Below are 20,358 nucleotides of genomic sequence, written 5' to 3' on the forward strand. Positions count from 1 at the left end.
ACCTTATACAACTCCAAGCATTCAGTGATCCATGTATGTGGCATCGAGTCATAGGCTTTCTTGTAATCAATCCAGGCTGTGCACAGGTTGGTACGTCGGGACCTGCAGTCTTGTGTGACTGTTCTGTCAACCAGGAGCTGATGTTTGGCTCCTGTGGTATCTCTACCAATGCCCTTCTGTGCTTCGCTCATGTATTGATCCATGTGTCCACTTATCTTAGCCGCAATGATGCCTGACATGAGCTTCCATGTTGTGGAGAGACAGGTTATTGGCCGATAGTTGGATGGGGCTGCACCCTTTGAGGGATCCTTCATGATCAGGATGGTTCGCCCTTCGGTTAGCCATTCTGGGTGAGTCCCATCCCTCAGCAGCTGGTTCATTTGTACTGCTAGGCGCTCATGGAGTGCTGTGAGTTTCTTTAGCCAGTAGGTGTGGACCATGTCCGGGCCTGGTGCTGTCCAGTTCTTCATATCTGAGACTCTTTCCTGTATGTCTGCCACTGTTATGGTAACCGGGTTCTGTTCAGGGAGGTTGCTGTGCTCCTCTCTCAGGGTCACCAGCCAATGTGCACTGCTGTTATGTGCAACCTCCTTCTCCCATATGCCTTTCCAGTACCTTTCAGTTTCCAGTCTTGGTGGGTCAGCTCTGTTGTTAGGACCCTGCCACTGAGCGTACACTTTCGCAGGTTGTGTTGCGAACAGCCTGTTTATTCGTCTGGCCTCATTCTCTTTCGTGTACCGCTTTAGGCGACTGGACAAGGCTTGGAGCCTTTGTTTGGCAGTTTCGAGTGCTTCAGGTATGGTCATCTGGATGTACCTCTCGGGTATCGGCCTTTTCATCACACCTCTCTGGGCCTCCGTTAATTGACTCACATCTTTCCGGGCCGCCTTGATCTTAGCCTCCAACCGTCTTTTCCATGGTGGGTAACGTATCTCATGGCTTCCATGGTTGCTCTTATAGCCCAGAGTCTCCAGGATCACTGATGCTGAAGCGTATATCAGCTCATTGGTTTCTGTGATCGTTACGGTAGGGATCGCCCTCAGTGCTGCATTCACACTTTCTATGAGACTTTCAGATGGTACTTCACATTGCCGTTGTAATCGGTTTCTAGGTTGCCCAGCTTTCATTCTCGCCATGATCTTAGCTTTCAGGTCAGTTGCTGCCTCGCTCAGCATTTCATTCATTGGGGCTGTCCACCCAATCTCATCATCTGCATTCATTGGGGCTTGCCTCCCAATCTCTTGTATGACCTCCTCCTCTGATCTGGCAGCCTGGGGCCCTTCGCCATGGAACCTGCGTTGTACCTCATCAATCTCAAGTTGTGACAGCAGTTGCCGTTTGTGGATGTTGGAACACTGAGCGACTAGTTGTTTCGCGGTCAACCGTGACTGTGGGTTTCGAAGTAACCATTTAGCCCACATTCTCTGCATGTAACCCCTCTGACTAGGGTTGCTTCAGTGGCGTGCGGTGAGGTTCATGGTTGGTGAGGCACCGACTCCTTTAGTGTCAGATTTACAAATGTATCAACCAAAAACAGTAGCTTATTCAATTGGCTACTGGTTATTTCATATCCAAAATTTGACCCCATGGGTAAAAATACAATATTCTATTGTATTTTTCTTAGACTAATTTATTTTGTTATAAGATTTTGACAGGCTCTGCAGTTTGGTGTCATCAAAATGTTGTGACATCTCATTAAATTTTGTACAGTCGACCAAATCGAGGAAAGCTAGCTCACAAAATGATCAAACCTAGCTTTCATCTGAACACTGATGTTGACCATAATCTTGTCGAACATTTGTTTTCTCTCATCTCTGACCGACTGATTTCTTCCACTGTTGTTTCGGCCAAGTGTGCTGCATTTCTGCTCAAATCGCTCATACAGTGTGTTAAAGTCCCGTCTCATGCGTTCAACAACTACGATGGTGTCGTGGGTTCGCGCACAACAATATCCAATGTTCATGACTTTGTTTTGCAGCACTCTAAAAAGTGCATCAGTTTCACTGAAAATGCCCTCATATGCCATCATTAAAAAGAATGTCGATGCTTCTGACAGCCATCGATCATATCCAGTGACCATCATTTGAGTATCATTGTCCCAGCGATCGGGATCATAGGTTTGCGCTACTAGTTTTTTAACTGTTTTAACAGCCGTTTTCTCCAACACTTCCAAGACATACGCAACTACAGCAGGGGCTCGCCTATCATCACTTACATCATCAAATCCTAAAAATGCTTCCATCACCACAGTCCACTTCACTTTTGGCAACATAGCGCAAAATAACAGATCTGTGCTTTGTTTGTGATATCCGTAGTCTCGTCCAACTCTATGGAAACAAATGGGGCAGCATTGATCTCCCTTTTTAGATCATTTATTATCACATCACCGAAAGCTTCAATTATATGGTTCTGTATTCTATTGGACAAGCCAGAAAGCACACTGGATGAGTCCAAATGTCTAGCTAACCTCTCATCTTTCTCATCAAAAACATGTGATAGTTCTACATAATCGCCACGATTAGAAGAGCTTGCCCTCTCGTCGTGACCACGAAATGCCAACTCCCGTTTAGCGAAAAAGCAGGTTGCATGAATGAGGTCTTTCACAATCTCTCGGTTTTCCCTTACCTTGGCATTGCGGATGCTAACGTTGAACCTCCGCTGTTCGTTCAATGCCAAATCGATCCTTGCGCTTTTCATATCACAATATCCAGATAAGTTGAGAACAAAAGGCAGGGAAAACAGTAAAGACGGGTTTTCGAAGGACAGCCACATCACCGTTCTTTTTGGCTTTACCACTCCGTTTGAAAAGTTGTCCGGGCTGTCCCGTAGTTTGAAGCAAACCTTTTCACTCCGGCGTTGGTCTACCTGTGTTAATCACGTCCACTTTTGACTGAAAGTCCAGTTTTGAGAAGTTTTTAAGCTTCGATATATAATCCTTTTCTTCCATTTTGGCTGTCCGACGTAGCAAATTTAAAAAAGGATCGCACTTGACTCGCCTGGCGCCTCTGCACAGAAGAAGAGCGCAACGTACCTGTTTGCTCACGTACGCCCTCTTAATTGCGGCAGAGAACGATCTGCCGCAACCTATGCCTTTTCACTGCGGTTTTATTTCCCATCAGCAAATCTAAATATGTCACCAAAAAAACATTAAACTTTAATGGTTTAAAAACATTAGCCAGACTTAGGAAAAGCAGATCAAATATATGTATCTGCAAATGTTATATTGCTGATGTGCAGATGTACGGCAAGCAGGACGTGCCAGTTGCATGTATCAACCCAGTTTGTGATGATTGCGCAATGCAATGCGCGTTCAGAGGTGCGGCACTGCCTCACCTGCCTCCCCTGACCGCACGCCCCTGGGTTGCTTGAGTAGTAGCATTCCAACAGAGTCATGTTATCGCATCTCGCCCATCTCCATTTCGTTCCAGTAGCCCATTTTTCATCAAGGTGCTCTGGTTCCCCAGCACCTGACGCAGACCTTGTTTGGCCGGGCGACGTCTGAGCCGGCATGTCATTCGTTTTATTGTCTCTCATCATTGTATGAGGTAGGCATTAGCGTGAAGGATCTTGCCCAAGGACCCACACTGGATGGTGTTATGTGCTCATTTTTGCCCCAAGCGGGATTCGAACCACCGTCTCCCGTATGCCAAACCGATGCCTTACCAACTGAGCTATCCAGCCGCTTTGAGCTATCCAGCCGCTTATATATATATAACCGTAGAGAGACTTCCGCACAAGAAGGACCAACACAATCAACATAGCCCGACTGTGTTAGGGGGAGTGAAACTCCCCTCTTTCAGAATGGTTTGCCCCAGCAGCACGGGGGAAGTGCGTGCTCTTGTTTGTACGGCCGGCAGTTTTGAATACAGGGCACATAACGAACGCTGGTGTCCGGTGTCTCATTATTCTTCAACAAACATATAGAAACAAACTTGGGAAAAACGAAGTATGCAACCATGGTTTGAATCCACTATAGGCTGAGCACTAGTTTACCTTAGATGTGCACTTTATAATGTTATATTGCTCTGTTTTGATTTCATTAAAAAAGCTGTTAAAGCGGCTGCTGTGTGACAAAATATTTTGTTTCACTGTTGTTGATGGACAGTAATATTGTGTGAAAGATTATGTGTGAATAACTGCTCCAAGTGAAAAATGTTCATGTAAAATTGAAAATCGAAATTGTTATTTTTGTTATTTCAGTAAATATTTGCATTTGGCACATAGAAATTGATTCATGATTCCATGTTGATGAGTGTCACGTTGTGCCCGAAGCGATAGACAGATCGCTTCGTGCACAACAAAAATAAGGAAGTGGATCCCCGAGATAGCAGACAGAAAATGAGATCTTGTCAAAGAACAAAAAGAGTCTTTAATACGAAACACAAAATACCCGACAGGAAGAATAACAAAAAGCGCTGGTCAAATAAGGACCAGGGGAAAAATAAGGTAACAACAGAAAACGCTCGCGGAAAACAAAAAACGCGAGGAGGGCCTGAATTGGCGGAAATACGATAAATACAAAATCTTAGAGGCAAAACGCGAATCACAAGAGTATCGGCCGTAAGGCAAAAAGGCAACGAGTCAAATAACAAATAGCGAAATAGAGCACGAGAGCAATATGGCACGGCGTGGAATTCTCCGGCAGTGAGTAAACTACCGGAGTCTCCTAATAAAGGAAGAATAATCATCCCGAATGAATAACAGGTGTGCAGTCGGCGGGGAGAAAGCCCGCCCCCTGCAGGTAGACACGGGACGTGACAATGAGAGCATTAAAATGGGGAGAAATAGGACAAAAAATGTAAAAGGAAACTCAGAAATGATAAAAAATGTGTGAGAAATCACGATTAATTTTTTTAGTTCATTTGAGTTAATTATGACAGTTGCATTTTTAATTAGATAAAATATTTCAATCGTTTGACAGCTCTAATATATATATATATATATATATATATATATATATTCATTCATTCATCTTCCGAGCTGCTTGATCCCCACTAGGGTCGCGGGGGGTGCTGGAGCCTATCCCAGCTGTCTCCGGGCAGTAGGCGGGGGACACCCTGAATCGGTTGCCAGCCAATCGCAGAGCACACAGAAACGAACAACCATACACGCTCACACTCAGACCTAGGGACAATTTAGAGTGTTCAATCAGCCTGCTACGCATGTTTTTGGAATGTGGGAGGAAACCGGAGCACCCGGAGAAAACCCACGCAGGCCCGGGGAGAACGTGCAAACTGCCGGAGCTGGAATCGAACCCGGTACCTCTGCACTGTGAAGCCGACGTGCTAACCACTGGACTACCGGGGCGGCCTATATATATATATATATATATATATATATATATATATATATATATATATATATATATATAATATATATATATATATATATATATATATATATATATATGTATGTATGTATACACACACACACACACACACACATACACGCACATACTTTATATTTAGCCCAAGACATCGGTTTCACTGATTGTTGTAATGTGTTACTAAATCAGGAAATTAGCACTCTATAACAGTCGTTTTTTACCTTATTAGAGGTTCAGAAGCCAACAAGTTCATTGTACATTTATCGAACCCTTCATTACTGAAAAATAAAATTCTGATTCAAGAAGTGTTCCTTCAGTTTTGCCCTTGCGAGACTAGAGTTGCTCAACTTGGTATGACAAATAATGCAGATAGGACGCTGAGTCCCATCACATTCCATGATGCATGTGAATCCATGTGGTACATATTCGCCCAACCAGATTGTTTTTTTTTTTTTTTTTGCTCGACATAGTTAGCATGTATTAACACATTCTAAAAAAAATTACACAACATACTATCATGACAGTTGACACAGTTGTCAACGTGTGTTGACTGCTGAGTGATCTGAATTTCCTGCAGCACTGATTGGACAAGCAATGTTATGTGATCATCAGCAGCCAGTGATGGCCAAGCGGGCGTGTCATAACTAATTGACTTGTTGAGTCCGGTGTGTCTCCACGGCAGAGGCTCCGTCAAACCCCTGAGACCGATTCACCAAACCCCAGTGGTTTTGATCGAACCCAGGTTAAGAACCACTGCTCTATGATATCAAATAAGAGTAGTAACGTAATTAGAGTGTAAAGAATTAAACATTTTGTGCATCATTAGCATCAATTAATTGCACCTTCTTTTGGTGTCTTTGACTTGGCCATTGGGGGGGGGCAGTATAATAGTGACAAAAATGAAGAAAATTTACAACTGCTGTGACTCAGTCAGTTGTTGTTATGTAGGTGTTTTTCACAGAGGATAAAGAATATATACCGGAATATATAATCGTACCTGCCTGTCAAGATACACTGGAGGAAAAAAAACAAGTGATGATGTGGGACATATACGTTCCAATCGCAAATATAACATATGGCAGCCCGTAACCTAACCCTCCTCCCTTCCCCACTCAGAAAAATAGCTGGAAGTCGCTGTGTGGTGGGATGATTTACATTCCCAACATGCTAGCCAGAACTAACTTCTCTGAGCTGATTAGCAGGGAAAAAGTCGATTGTATTCATCCTAGCCTGCCCACGCATTAAGCCAGCTGCTGGAGATTTACTTAAAACCTACTACCCGAACCAAATCAACCCAATTCGTATGTTGTCGTGTAAAATATTCAACTACATTATATTTCATCATTAAAAATTAATAGCAGCTTAAGGTTAGTTAGCAGGCGGCTTTTGCTTTCTGCATGTTACATCATTTTCCTGATATTCTCTGTGGATATGAACTCGGTTGAACTCTATCACATAAAAACAGGGGGCAGAATATGGCTGCTGATGACTGCTTATTTTTCCTCCATGTGTCCATTTCGTCACGTCAAACTTGCACAGTTGCTAATTGCTTGGCGGCATTATTTTTCGGTCATGTCCAACTGCCGAGCATTGCTAGGGCAGAAATTCCTTTGTGACATCATCAGTGATCGAGGCAATTTTTTTTGCGCATTCGCTCATTGCTAGGCAAAATGCGCTAGACAAAATCACTTGTGTTCATGGCAAACTAGCGTTGGTGACTTGTCGCTAGCCGAAACTTGTTGGGTGAAATCATCAGCGACCATACAAAACTGGTGCCTTTACTTGTTGCTAAGCAGATTTCGCTGGGCAAAATCACTCGTGCGCATAGCAAGCTAGGCGTGGTGGCTTGTTGTTGGCTGAAATCATGAGCGACCATGTCAAACGTATGTGCATTCATTTGTTCCTAGGCGGAATTTCCAGGGCAAAATACCACATGTTCATGGCAAAGTAGGTTACTGACTGTTGAATCTTTTGAGCAAAATACTTTGTGTTCATGTCAAATTAGTTTGGTGGATTATTCCCAAGTGCAATTAATCGAACAAAATCGCTTGTGGTCATGTCAAACTTTTTTGCAAGGCAGAATTCATTTAGCAAAAGTGAGCAATTCAAACATTTGGGCATCCACTTTTTGCTAGGTTGACTAGGTGCTAGGTTTTTGCTAGGTTGTTGGACAAAGTTATCAGTCGTCGGATCAAATTTTTGTGTGTCTAGCATTTATGATAAGTTCGGTGCATTTACACTGTTAATTCTTGTGTTGTTTAATGTGCACTGTCCCAAATAAATAAATAAATAAATAATTCTTTATTATAATAATTAATAATAAAATAAAAATCAAATTAGTGTGTGTGTCGTTTTTGGGTCCACTACACCAGGGGTCCCCAACCACCGGGCCGCGGACCGATATCATCTGGTGCCGGGCCGCACAGAAAGAATAATTAATTTAAATTCCTTCTGTTTTATTCATTTCGGAATCTGAAAGATGTTTTATTTTGAAAAATTACCGGATTCTCAGTTATATCGGTCTACGGCATGTCACTCTTGACTCAGGTGAATACACACTTCTCGGTCACGTGATAGGTTACCGCATAAAACACAAGTTTTTTTTCGGGAAGGAGAAAAGGCCCATCTAGGAGACAGAAGAAGAGTCTATGACGTTCAAGAAAAAGAAGACTACATTTAATAGACAGTATCAGGAGGCCTATTTCAAATACGGCTTTATCTCACCGGGAGATTCCCACACACCAAGCCTACTCTGCATAATAAGCGCCGTTGGTGAGTCGTATTCTTCATGCACTTTTTATTTACGGCGTATCTTATTTTGAAGGTTTAAACGTTACCGTAGCGCCCAGATAGTGTTCCGACCAGATAGGACGTTCCTTGTGTCATGATTCATGTTTGCTATTATATTTTGAAAATACCAAACTTTTCATGCAGGTCATCTCATATTATATTATTGTATCTATCCGACCTTAAAGGCCGGTCCTTGAAAATATTGTCTGACATGAAAGCGGTCCATGGGGCAAAAAAGATTGGGGACCTCTGCACTACACCACATAGCAAATAAAGGACAGGGAGAACGGTAGGAAGAAACACAATACTGAGGAAGGGATTTGTCTTCAGTGCTTGATATGGTCGCTTCATATGATGTGTGCATCCATGTTTATGTGTCGACTTTCTGGTGAAAGTCGGCCTATTGAAGGGCAAAGTGTGATTTTTTTTCCTGCATTAATTTAGCTTCATTTACATAATGCATGGCTGCCCGTGTTGGCTGCTGTGCATTGGCCAAGTGCAGCAACATTTTAAAACCAAGAAGGTTAAAACATGTGTAACAACTGGACATGATTAGAACAGCGCTGTGAAAATGCCGCGGACCACTAAATGAACCTGCACTGATTATGGCTTGTAGTATTCTAATTTGAGCTTTAACGTGTTTATGATTTCTTATTCCATGTGAATTACAAAAGGTTTGCACATGCAAAAACAGGCGCAACCTTGATTGCGGAGGGTAACAGATGTGAAAGCTGATCGCCCAACCAGTAGCCACTCGGATTGTGTCAAATTTTGCTAAATTGCTGTGTTTTACATTGAACGCATTGTGAGATTTTTAAAATGTGCAATGGGATTTTTCATACGTGGGAAAATTACGCTAGCTGATTTAGCATCTTGAAATAGTGCTACGAAAAGACAGATGCAAACCAGTATGCATGGCGAGACCAGCATAACTAAAAAATGAGAGGTAGTGAACATTACCTCTTCTGCGAACATTTTTGAAATGCCAGAAAGCAAAATGAGCACAACATAACATCCATTCAGCAAGGTCATTTTCAAACTTCTGAATGATGTCAGAGCAGCAGTCACAAGAAGGAGTCATGCCATATCAACAATAGCAAAACTCCTTACAACTGCATTTCTGTGCATCTGGATCATTTCGGTGCACAAAGCAAATTGGCACTGGGCTTTCCCAAAGCAGTTTTGCAGGTGTGCTGTCCTAAGTTATGACATCATTGTATGTATGGTTAGATTTTTATGCTTGTATTGTATTCCATTGTATCATTCTCTTCCCTATTATCCAATTTCTACCATTTTTTTCACAACAATGTTCACCTGTAACTTTCTTTAGTCTTCTGAATGGCTAAAATTGCTCCCTTTTTTTAAGCCCAAGCAGAGAGCAGAGTTTAATGGGTTATCTGTGGATGCTTTGGCTATCTTGAAGACCACCAAATAAAGGCTCGCTTGCTAAACAAGCTTTCTGCATATCTGCTGCTCAGTCATTCTATGCTCCCACATGTACAGTATAACCTGAGGCTCTCTTGTGTCTCTGTCAAACTTGCTTCTCATCTGTAGCTTCGCTGGGGCTGGTTTCTATTCGGGAGCTGAACAGGCTTTCAGAAAATGTTGTTTCTCAGAGATCAGGCTCCTTAAAACGCCCACACTCCACTCTTGGAAGAGGCTGGAAGCAATAGCAGGGGGAAAAAATATTCACGCAGACGAGTGAAAGCTGATTAGTAAACCAATGTAAAAAGCAAAATTTGAAATTGTTTATAAAATGGCATCGGCAGTCAGTGACAATTGATGATTCTGTTAGCTAACAAATCGGTGCGTGACATAGAAGTAAACAGTGAGATGGTACACTACAGCAAAGCAATGGATGAAATGGTACAGTATTACTACAGTAAATTAAGATCAGCAAAAAGTAGCTTTTTACTGAGACTTAATCTTTCTTGTATTGTATTTCTGTCATGAAACCCTGACTGCGGATGGTATGAAAAACAATGACTTCTCAGTGACAGAGGAGATTACGAGCTTGTGAATGCACATATCTGCATTTACGGTACAGCAAACCTCTCAATGAACTATTTTATTACTCTGGTCACCCTGTGGAGAAAAAAAAAAACCTTCCGGTTACATCCCTGATGTGCAGGATGATGCTGACTCAAGAAAGCACTCAATAAAGTTGTGCATGCGATCCTTTGAGTGTGGCTAGATTCCAGGAAATGAGGTGGGTAAGTCACACGGGCAGGTAGGTAGAGTTTGGTATCGGCCCTTTCCAGATGGATGAAAAATGAGTGGATGACGTGTTGTGTCGGGGTGCATTCTGTTTGTAATTTGATGGCGTGTCCGCCTGCGACCGAGCGGGGTTCACCATCACCCGTTGGCGGAGAGGAGGTTGTGGGGGTGGGGCTGATTTGTCATAATTGACAACAAACATGGTCACGGCAAGCGGCTTGTCAGAGAGGCTGAAGGCGTGAATGAAGGGAGGATGTTGTCTGTCAGCCGGTTGCAGGGAGGCGAGCGGTGCGGTGCACCTCAACACAGGAAGGCCGAGGGGATCTTGGACTACGCTAAATATGTCATCTGCAAGTGGCCGTGTTGGTTTGGTGCCGGCAGCTGGCCTTAGAGGGGTGCTCTAGTTGGAGATCGGGATTTATATGCCCCCAAAATGTTATAAAACCTACCTGTTTCTATCATTGTTATTATAATTCATACATGATATTTATTCAAGTTAGAAATCCTCAAAGAACCTATGCAGTAATCGTGCTGTTTAATTAGCGTCATAATGTGCCACTCCTGTGAGGTCGATGGATGATTTCACCAATGGAGAAGTGCTCTCAAAGACAGATGTCGACAGAATTGTGAACAACAATTGAGAAAAGTGGTCATTTTGTGCAGATCGAAAAAGTTTAGCTCGTGGAAAAAAATGGAAGCAATAACAAAAGTGTTGCGTGCATATTATTATTTTTTTCAACAGATATACCAGAACGTCCGAAGAGCATCTCATTGTGCGTCCTGCCACGATACGCAGCTGACATAGATATTGAAACGAAAACTTGTATTTGTTGTTTGCAGTAAACACATTTTTAGTAACGATGCAGTAAACGATGGTTGGGAACCACTGCTACGTAATGTATTTGTCCTGACATATGGCGAAGTAGCATTTGGCTCATTGCACAGGTTGTGAAGTTCACTTCGCTACATGAAATTTAGCAGGCACATCTATTATGAGGATATCCCCTCATAAAAAAGTCTCAAGAATCTAAAACTCACAAGAGGTCTGCCATTTTGTTTTGACATGTACATTTTTGGCTCCTTTTGGTGGTTTTGAAGAATGTTGAATATTTTAAAGAGTCTTTTGAAATGGCAAGAGCAATGTGGTGATATTTTTCGCTCGTGATAAAGCACAAAACTAACTGCCTGACGGCAGCTTCATTTGGTAACACCACAAAAAAAAAAATCAAGAGGCCATTCTTGAAAAAAACATGGGGAGGGGGCGTCATTCATTTTGCTTTGAAACTGTCAGTTTCGGCTCAATTTGTCCATTTTGGGAGGCCCCTCTCGCTGGTTTGTCAGATTGCTGGCAAATTTGAACCATGTATGACTGACAGACGGAGCATGCTAAATTGCGAAAGGTTTTCATTTTCATCGTTGTGTGTGGGCGGAGCATGTGGATAAAGTTATCGACTCGCAGGAAAACAGGAAACTGACATGGTCAAAGCTGGACCAAATGTTTGGTTTTAGAATTTCATGGTGGGCCATTCCATTGATTTTGTGGGCCATGGGCTGTAGGATGCCCGACTCTGATTCTATATTTGAACGTTAACATTTTTTTTTTCACGATGGGACGAGCTTGTCGCACACATCTGGATGGCGGTGTGGCTAATTGTCAGCATGTGGAAAGTGCTCAGCGCGCTTAAAGAAAGGTGGTGATATGTCATAACTTGTCAGAGCATATTAGCATCAACGCTAAGTCCTAAACGAGGGGTGGGGGGGGAGTCGGTAAATCCCATCTGGACTTGCTGGGAATGAACGTAACAACAGTGAAGAACTGCCAGTCTCCGACGTAATCCCATTATCATTAAAGCTCACGTTAGCGCGTAGAGTGTTATTTATGACAAATATGGAGGATGGAGAGCCAGTAGAGAAGTGTTTTTTTTTTTTTTAAAGAGCGCCGAGCATCCTTCCATGGTGTGAAGCTTGTAGCATTCAGAGCGGTGGGAATTCACGACCAATTGTTAACGCCTCAGGCCAAGTCCACGATGAAGAAAAGTCTAAGCCCTGAACCGAACTGCGGCTTCTTTCTATCAGCCCGTGGGACACCAAGACAATTTAGTCTTCAATATTCAGTAACAAACTTAAAATGCTGGATTTAGTCCTCCATGAAGCTAATGTGCATGTGTCTGTAAACATCCAAACCAGTTTAACCTCCAGTGAACTTTACGTACAAGTTTTTGTCAACTTCAAAAGACATTTGAAGTCTTTATGAGCCCAACGAAACTTCAAAGGACATTGGGAGCCTTTCAAGAACCTTACATAGGTGATGAAGACATCAAAGACAATTTCGTCCCCAATGAACCAGGCAAGCGTGAGTTTGTCAACTTCAAAGATGCTCCAGTCTTCCATGAGCTCCACGAGCCTCACATACAGTACGTGCATGCCTGTGAAAACCCAACATGCAATTTAGGTTTTTGTTCACCACACGTTGATGATCTTGTAAACATAAAAAAACAATTTAGTGTCTTCCATAAAACGAAGGCAATGAACCTAAGATACATGTTTTTGGATCCATCAAAATCAATTCAGACCTCCATGAACTTCATCGATTCATTTTGTGAACAGCAAAGTCTCTTGTGAGCCCAACGTATACGTTTTTGGAAAAACAAATATAATTTTGTTTGCAATGAAGCAAATGCATATGTCGAAGTGCAACGATTAAGCAATAATAGATTATCAAATGATTCGGTCATTACTTTTCATCATCGATTAATCATTGAGATACCCTTTTTAAATTTCAAATTGTTCAAATTTTCAAGATTTTACGTTCTTCACAGTAAATATTCGGAAGGCTTCTATAGCACATGAATGAATGCAGACTGATGATTTTTGTGCTCTAGAATTAAAATAAAACATTTGATTTTGCTTTGGAAAACAATGATCAGTAGTTTTGCCTGAAATGATATGGACCGCTTCCTGAATCCTAATCAGTTTTTCTTTTCCAATTTCTACCCCATCAATATGAAATAATGTCCCGTTTTTGAATAAAGGGTTGGAAATTAAAACACGATATTTTTTATCTGATTCATTTAATAATCGACAAAGCAACCAACAAATTAATTAATTATTAAAATAATCGTTAATTGCGGCCCCATGCGCATGTTTCGTAAACATAAGGTGATTTTGCGTTTTCAATTAATCAAGCATGCAGTACATTTTGTTCAACTTCAAAGACAATTTAACTCTTCCCCGAACTTAACGAACAGGCCTGTTTTTGTAAAAATCGATCATTGTGGAGTCTAGCATGAGACAAGCTCTGAAAAGGCAGTTCAGTCTCTTTTGTAAAATAATAAATAAAATTTGGTGAACCATGCATCTATTTTTTTCATAAACAACCAAGACAAATCAGAGCCTTCCGTGAACCTTACGTACTGTACGTTTGTGTGAACTTCAAAGCCATTTTAGTCTCCGCTGAAACTTGCAAGATTTTGTACGGAGCAAAGAGAGTTTAGATCCTCAATGAGCCCCCACCTCCACGATTTTGTAAACATCAAAGGCATCTTGGAAGTCTTCCAATTAATCGAATGAATTTTTTTGCGTTAATGACCGTGTCGAGGACCCAGATGTGTGTGTGTCCATTTTGCCGATTGCTCACGCACGTCATTTTCACACGATGTATAGATTCTTAATGCGTTTTCTGATTTGTCTTTTGGATAGGAAAGCGACAGTTTGTGGTGGGACGCCTTCGCCACAGAGTTCTTTGAGGAGGACGCCACGCTCACGCTGTCCTTCTGCCTGGAGGACGGACCAAAGAGATACAGTAAGGGCGATGTTTGGAATTCTCAGTTGCCAAGCAAAACAGAAGCACTGACCCCACTTTCACACTAAACTCTGAGAGGTGGTTCTGCGTGCCCATGTTCATGTTGCTGGGGACATACAAAACTATTTGTTCCATCCAGTCCCTCTCACTTCTCTTTGTTTCTCCATTACCCTTGTTTTTATTTTGTTTTAAACTCCACTCTCGCAGTCAACTCCATCAACCGGGTCCCCCACAATGTGCAGTGATACTAGTTTATCATTTATTAAAAGGCTGAGGCTACATGTTTGCATAGTGTGTTATTGCCATTATTATTCAATATCGTGTCCCTCTTGGTCTCATCTGCATGCTGCAGACATATTGACGCAGATAAGGACACGGTGCGTGCGTGACTCTGCTCCGTCACAGCGGAGACGAGGCAACGGTTTTTGCTTTTCAGATGTAAAAATAAAACAAAAAATAAATTAAAAGACACATGCTCCAATGGCATCGAGGCGGAAACCTACCTTCCTCCCCCCTGCAACTCCCCCGAGAAGCACGAGGCTTAGCGGCAGCCAAAGCGGAGATGACTCAATGTCACTCACCAGCTTCCGATTACGTATCCATCTGTGGAGAAAACAGTATGATCCGCAGCAGCAGCAGGATTTTACTAAACAAAGGAAAAGAGAGCTTTTTGTTTTCTCAAATTTTTTAGCCTCTTGCGTGATTAAGGGCTATTTAAAGACATTTGACTTGACTTGAACAAATAGGAAGACATACTACAAGCTAGTCGACATCTGCTGGCTTCTCTCAAATTCCATCCATTCATTTTCTATTTTGCTTATCCTCACAAGTGTCAGCACATGCTGGTGCTGTCTTCAGGCAGCAGGCGGGGGACACCCTGAACCGGTTGCCAGCCAATCGCAGGGCACACATAGACAAACAACTATTTGCACTCACACTCATACCGAGGGACAATTTTGAGTGTTTCATTGACCTGTGATGCATGTTTTTACAACGTGGGAGGAAACCTCTCCGGGTACTTCAGTTTCCTCCCACATTTCAGAAACATGCATGGCAGGTTAAAGGAACTCTCTAAATTGTCCCTGGGTGTGAATGTGAGCACGGATGGTTGTTCGTCTATGTGTGCCCTGCGACTGGCTGGCAACCAGTTCAGGGTGCACCCCGGCTACTGCCCCAAGACAGCTGGGATAGGCTCCAGCACGCCCCGTGACCCGTGTGAGGCTAAGCGGATCGGACAATGAATGGATAGTAACAACAGCAACAGCTCAACCAATCATCAACCTCCTCATGATTTCAAAAGACAATTCGGGGGTACGCGTAGAGTCTCCCTCACGTCGTAAGAGAACACATTAAAGTCTTTTTACAACCATGATGCTATATTGCTTTGTTCCCCCTAATATTTTTAATGCTTGCCTGAGTGTCAAAAATAGCCTGGTGGGAGTGTGAGAGGGGTGTGTTGTTTACGCCAAACAACACTCCATCAGACAATTATTGTGCACCGCGCCGAATATTCAATACACACACACACACACACACATAATTACATACCAGCGCTCCAGTTGCCATCGCGGCCCTTGTCTGGCTGGAGGCATCTGATGAAAGTGTCGTGATGCAACCAAAGAGCAAGGCTGTTTCCCCCCAAATGAGAACAACGGCACGAAAGTGTGTGATGCAATTGTTGCAACAGGAAGATGACCACTTATTAAAGAGTCAATGAAACTTCACTGTTATAAGAATTCAGTCAACCCTTGCTATGGCAAAAAAATTCCAATAAGAAAAGCCCACCCCAAACATTGTTTAAACTGTAATTACACCCTAACTGTATTCTGATAGAATTTAAATATATAGATTATTTGATTTGGAAAAAAATCCATGTGAGGTCAATAAATACTAAAAGTACTACTTTCCGAGTAGCCTTTTTATTACCTTTTATATACACTATGGACAAAATGTTTGGCGATTACTTATAAATTTACATTAGCCAGAAAAAAAACTCTAAAATAAAATAATTAAATCGAATAAATCTATTGTATGTCTTTGTCGATTTATCAATAATCTACATAATTACAAAATTATAAATAATGATAAAAAATAGTTTTATTGTTATTTACAATTATATTTAAATCGAAGTTTTGCTAAACTTACCACTTACTGCGTTTTTTTTTTAAACACAAGCGTTAAAGTCTTAATATATAAATAATTTTAAAAAATAGAGTGGTGATAAAACCAGTTTTATTTTTCTATTTCACAGTAATTCAAGTTTAAAAAATAAAATTTTGGTAAAAAAATGTTGATGGTTCGGTACTTCGAACAAGCAATGCAGATTTGAACTCAAACCGTACAGCAACACATGTAGACAGAAAATATAGCCGTACTCACTCATCTGCAAAGAATGACTATTAAACAGCTTACTGAGCTCAGACTTTTTGTGTCTTGTGTAAGTATTATACCCTCCCTCTTTGGTGCAGAGAATGGGCACTCTAATCCCCAATCATTTTTCGCAAACTTTACATTTGATTGAAGTATGGTTTTACGAGGGCAGGTGAGATTAATCGGTCTATGGTAGTTTACATAATCAGCAAAACTCTGTCTCTGTCTTTTATAATTGTTATTATTTACAAAACCGCGCATTACAACATAAGACAAAAAAAATGACATTCAAATATTCCCCCATCCTAAAACATTAGCCCACAGGTGTCAAACTCAGGGCCCGGGGGCCGGATCTGGCACGCCACATCATTTTATGTGGCCCGCGAAAGTAAATCAAACATTTACGATGATTGCTAAAATCTGTACAATAATTTCAACTCATACCTGTATGTAATAAATAAGCGAGATATTGTCAGCATTTTCTTTCATTACACTAACTTAAACAATCGTAGAATTAACCATTAGTCTTGATTTCATTATATGTTTTCACAGTCATAACAAGAGAAATGGTCACTACATTGTGGCCCGCGACAAAAATTAGTTTGACACCCCTGCATTAGCTGATCAAAATGCCATTGAGCTCTACGTTATAAAGTTAAACAAACACAAGAGAACCTATTGTGAAACAGTGAAATGTTCTTCCAGGAATTCATATATTTATTGTTGTAATCTTTGACATATTTTACCCCAGGCATGTGGGTTGTTAAGCAATAGCGTACAAAATATCAAAAAGAATGTTTTGTAGAATCGTGTGTATGAAAGAAAGGAAGGGGTGCCGGGGCAGGTGGTGTTGGGGCTTGAGGGTGAAGGCCGCCCTCCGACTCCCTTTCTGGCGAATCAAAGGACTGACAGCAGCGAGCGTGCCGGAATGGGAAGCTGTTTTTATTGAATTGGCTGGTGGTGTGTGTGTGTGTGTGTGTGTGCGCTGAAGAAGTGGAAAAAGGGTGGAGGGTGTTTTTGAAGGAGGAGGTAGCGGCGGTGGTGCGGGGTGGACTGAAGGTTTGCGGCATGATTGACAGGTGGGATGATGCGGCGGTGGTAGTGGTGCCGGCTCAGCTGCAGAGCGGGGATGTAACCCCCCCCCCCCCTCCTTTTCTCTCCCTGATGATTGACAGCTGAGCCTGTCTTTGCTACCACAGCGCCAGAAGATTCTAAAGGGGGTGGGGTTAACTGAAAGATTATTTTGTATACCTTTCGGTGTTACTGCGTTGTGTTTGGGATACTTCCATGCCAGCGGGATCCAAAGTACTGACCAGGGTTCATTTGTGGCCTGATTTGAGTGAACCTTTTCCCTAAATTACAAAAACCTGGAATGGCCTTACATGTGGGAAAGGCGAGCCACAGTGGCCATTTATCGGCGAAACGTCATATCTACCCCCAAGGGGGTCATTGTAGACATTACAAACATGGCTCCTTATCATATCTGAAGGTTACAAGAACACTCTCGCTCTCTCTCTCTCTCTCTTTATGTATGTATACTGTGTGTGTGTGTGTGTGTGTGTGTGTGTGTGTGTGTGTGTGTATGTGTGTGTGTGCATCGCCATCGGTTTGGCGTACGGGAGACGGTGGTTCGAATCCCGCTTGGGGGAAAAAATGAGTACATAACACCATCCAGTGTGGGTCCTTGGGCAAGATCCTTCACGCTAATGCCTACCTCATACAATGATGAGAGACAATAAAATGAATGACATGCCGGCTCAGACGTCGCCCGGCCAAACAAGGTCTGCGTCAGGTGCTGGGGAACCAGAGCACCTTGATGAAAAATGGGCTACTGGAACAAAGCGGAGATGGGCGAGATGCGATAACATGGCTTTGTTGGAATGCTACTACTCAAGCAACCCTAGTCAGAGGGGTTACATGCAGAGAATGTGGACTAAATGGTTACTTTGAAACCCACAGTCACGGTTGACCACGAAACAACTAGTATCTCAGTGTTCCAACATCCACAAGGATGGCCATCCCGAATGAATGAAATGCTGAACGAGGCAGCAACTGACCTGAAAGCTAAGATCATGGCGAGAATGAAAGCTGGGCAACCTAGAAACCGATTACAACGACTATGTGAAGTACCACCTGAAAGTCTCATGGAAAGTGTGAATGCAGCACTGAGGGCGATCCCTACCGTAACGATCACGGAAACCAATGAGATTATATACGCTTCAGCATCAGTGATCCTGGAGACTCTGGGCTATAAGAGCAACCATGGAAGCCATGAGATACGTTACCCACCATGGAAAAGACGGTTGGAGGCTAAGATCAAGGCGGCCCGGAAAGATGTGAGTCAATTAATGGAGGCCCAGAGAGGTGTGATGAAAAGGCCGATACCCGAGAGGTACATCCAGATGACCATACCTGAAGCACTGGAACCTGCCAAACAAAGGCTCCAAGCGTTGTCCAGCCGCCTAAAGCAGTACACGAAAGAGAATGAGGCCAGACGAATAAACAGGCTGTTTGCAACACAACCTGCGAAAGTGTACGCTCAGTGGCAGGGTCCTAAAAACAGAGCTGACCCACCAAGACTGGAAACTGAAAGGTACTGGAAAAGCATATGGGAGAAGGAGGTTGCACATAACAGCAGTGCACAATGGCTGGTGACCCTGAGAGAGGAGCACAGCAACCTCCCTGAACAGAACCGAGTTACCATAACAGTGGCAGACATACGGGAAATAGTCTCAGATATGAAGAACTGGACAGCACCAGGCCCGGACATGGTCCACACCTACTGGCTAAAGAAACTCACAGCACTCCATGAGCACCTAGCAGCACAAATGAACCAGCTTCTGAGGGATGTGACTCACCCAGGATGGCTAACCGAAGGGCGAACCATCCTGATCATGAAGGATCCCCCCAAAGGGTGCAGTCCCATCCAACTATCGGCCAATAACCTGTCTCTCCACAACATGGAAGCTCATGTCAGGCATTATTGTGGCTAAGATAAGTGGACACATGGATCAATACATGAGCGAAGCACAGAAGGGCATTGGTAGAGCTACCAGAGGAGCCAAACATCAGCTCCTGGTTGACAGAACAGTCGCACAAGACTGCAGGTCCCGACATCCCAACCTGTGCACAGCCTGAATCGATTACAAGAAAGCCTATGACTCAATGCCAGATACATGGATCACTGAATGCTTGTATAAGGTGAACAGGACCCTAAGAGCCTTCTTTGCGAACTCGATGAGGATGTGGAAAACCACACTTCAAGCCAATGGCAAGCCACTTATCCAAGTGTCCATCAAATGTGGCATATACCAAGGTGATGCACTCTCCCCACTGCTGTTCTGCATAGGACTGAACCCCCTAAGCCAAGTAATCACCAAGACAGGGTATGGATACCGCCTCAGAAATGGAGCTACGATCAGTCACCTCCTCTACATGGATGACATAAAGCTGTATGCTAAGAGCGAAAGGGACATAGACTCCCTGATCCACACAACCAGGATCTTGGTGTGTTGCGGTAGTCTGCACTGAAGGGGTCTCACTCCCTGAAGGAACAATAGCAGACATTGAGGACAGCTACAAGTACCTCGGTATACCACAAACCAATGGCAACCTCAAACTGGCAACAAGGAAAGTGGCTACGGCCAAATACCTCCAGCGAGTGAGGCAAGTCCTAAGAAGCCAGCTCAATGGCAAGAATAAGACCAGGGCAATAAACATCTATGCCCTGCCAGTGATCAGATACCCTGCAGGAATAATAAGGTGGCCAAAGGCAGAGATTCAGACCACGGACATTAAGACCCGAAAGCTCCTAACCATGCATGGAGGGTTCCGTCCCAAATCTAGCACCCTG

At 42.9% G+C, this 20,358-nt stretch overlaps 1 protein-coding gene across 4 annotated transcripts in view; it reads left to right on the forward strand.

The window, feature by feature from the left end:
- The window catches only part of ldb2a (LIM domain binding 2a), a 98,914-nt gene that overhangs the window by 16,365 nt on the left and 62,191 nt on the right, over positions 1 to 20,358 (forward strand). For all 4 annotated transcript variants that reach the window (XM_052059910.1, XM_052059902.1, XM_052059887.1 and 1 more), the window contains exon 2: positions 14,033 to 14,135. In XM_052059910.1, the coding sequence (XP_051915870.1) occupies positions 14,033 to 14,135 (103 nt within the window). The remainder of the gene's footprint in view (positions 1 to 14,032; positions 14,136 to 20,358) is intronic.

Source organism: Hippocampus zosterae, chromosome 1, assembly GCF_025434085.1.
Source record: "Hippocampus zosterae strain Florida chromosome 1, ASM2543408v3, whole genome shotgun sequence".
Taxonomy (NCBI): Eukaryota; Metazoa; Chordata; class Actinopteri; order Syngnathiformes; family Syngnathidae; genus Hippocampus; species Hippocampus zosterae.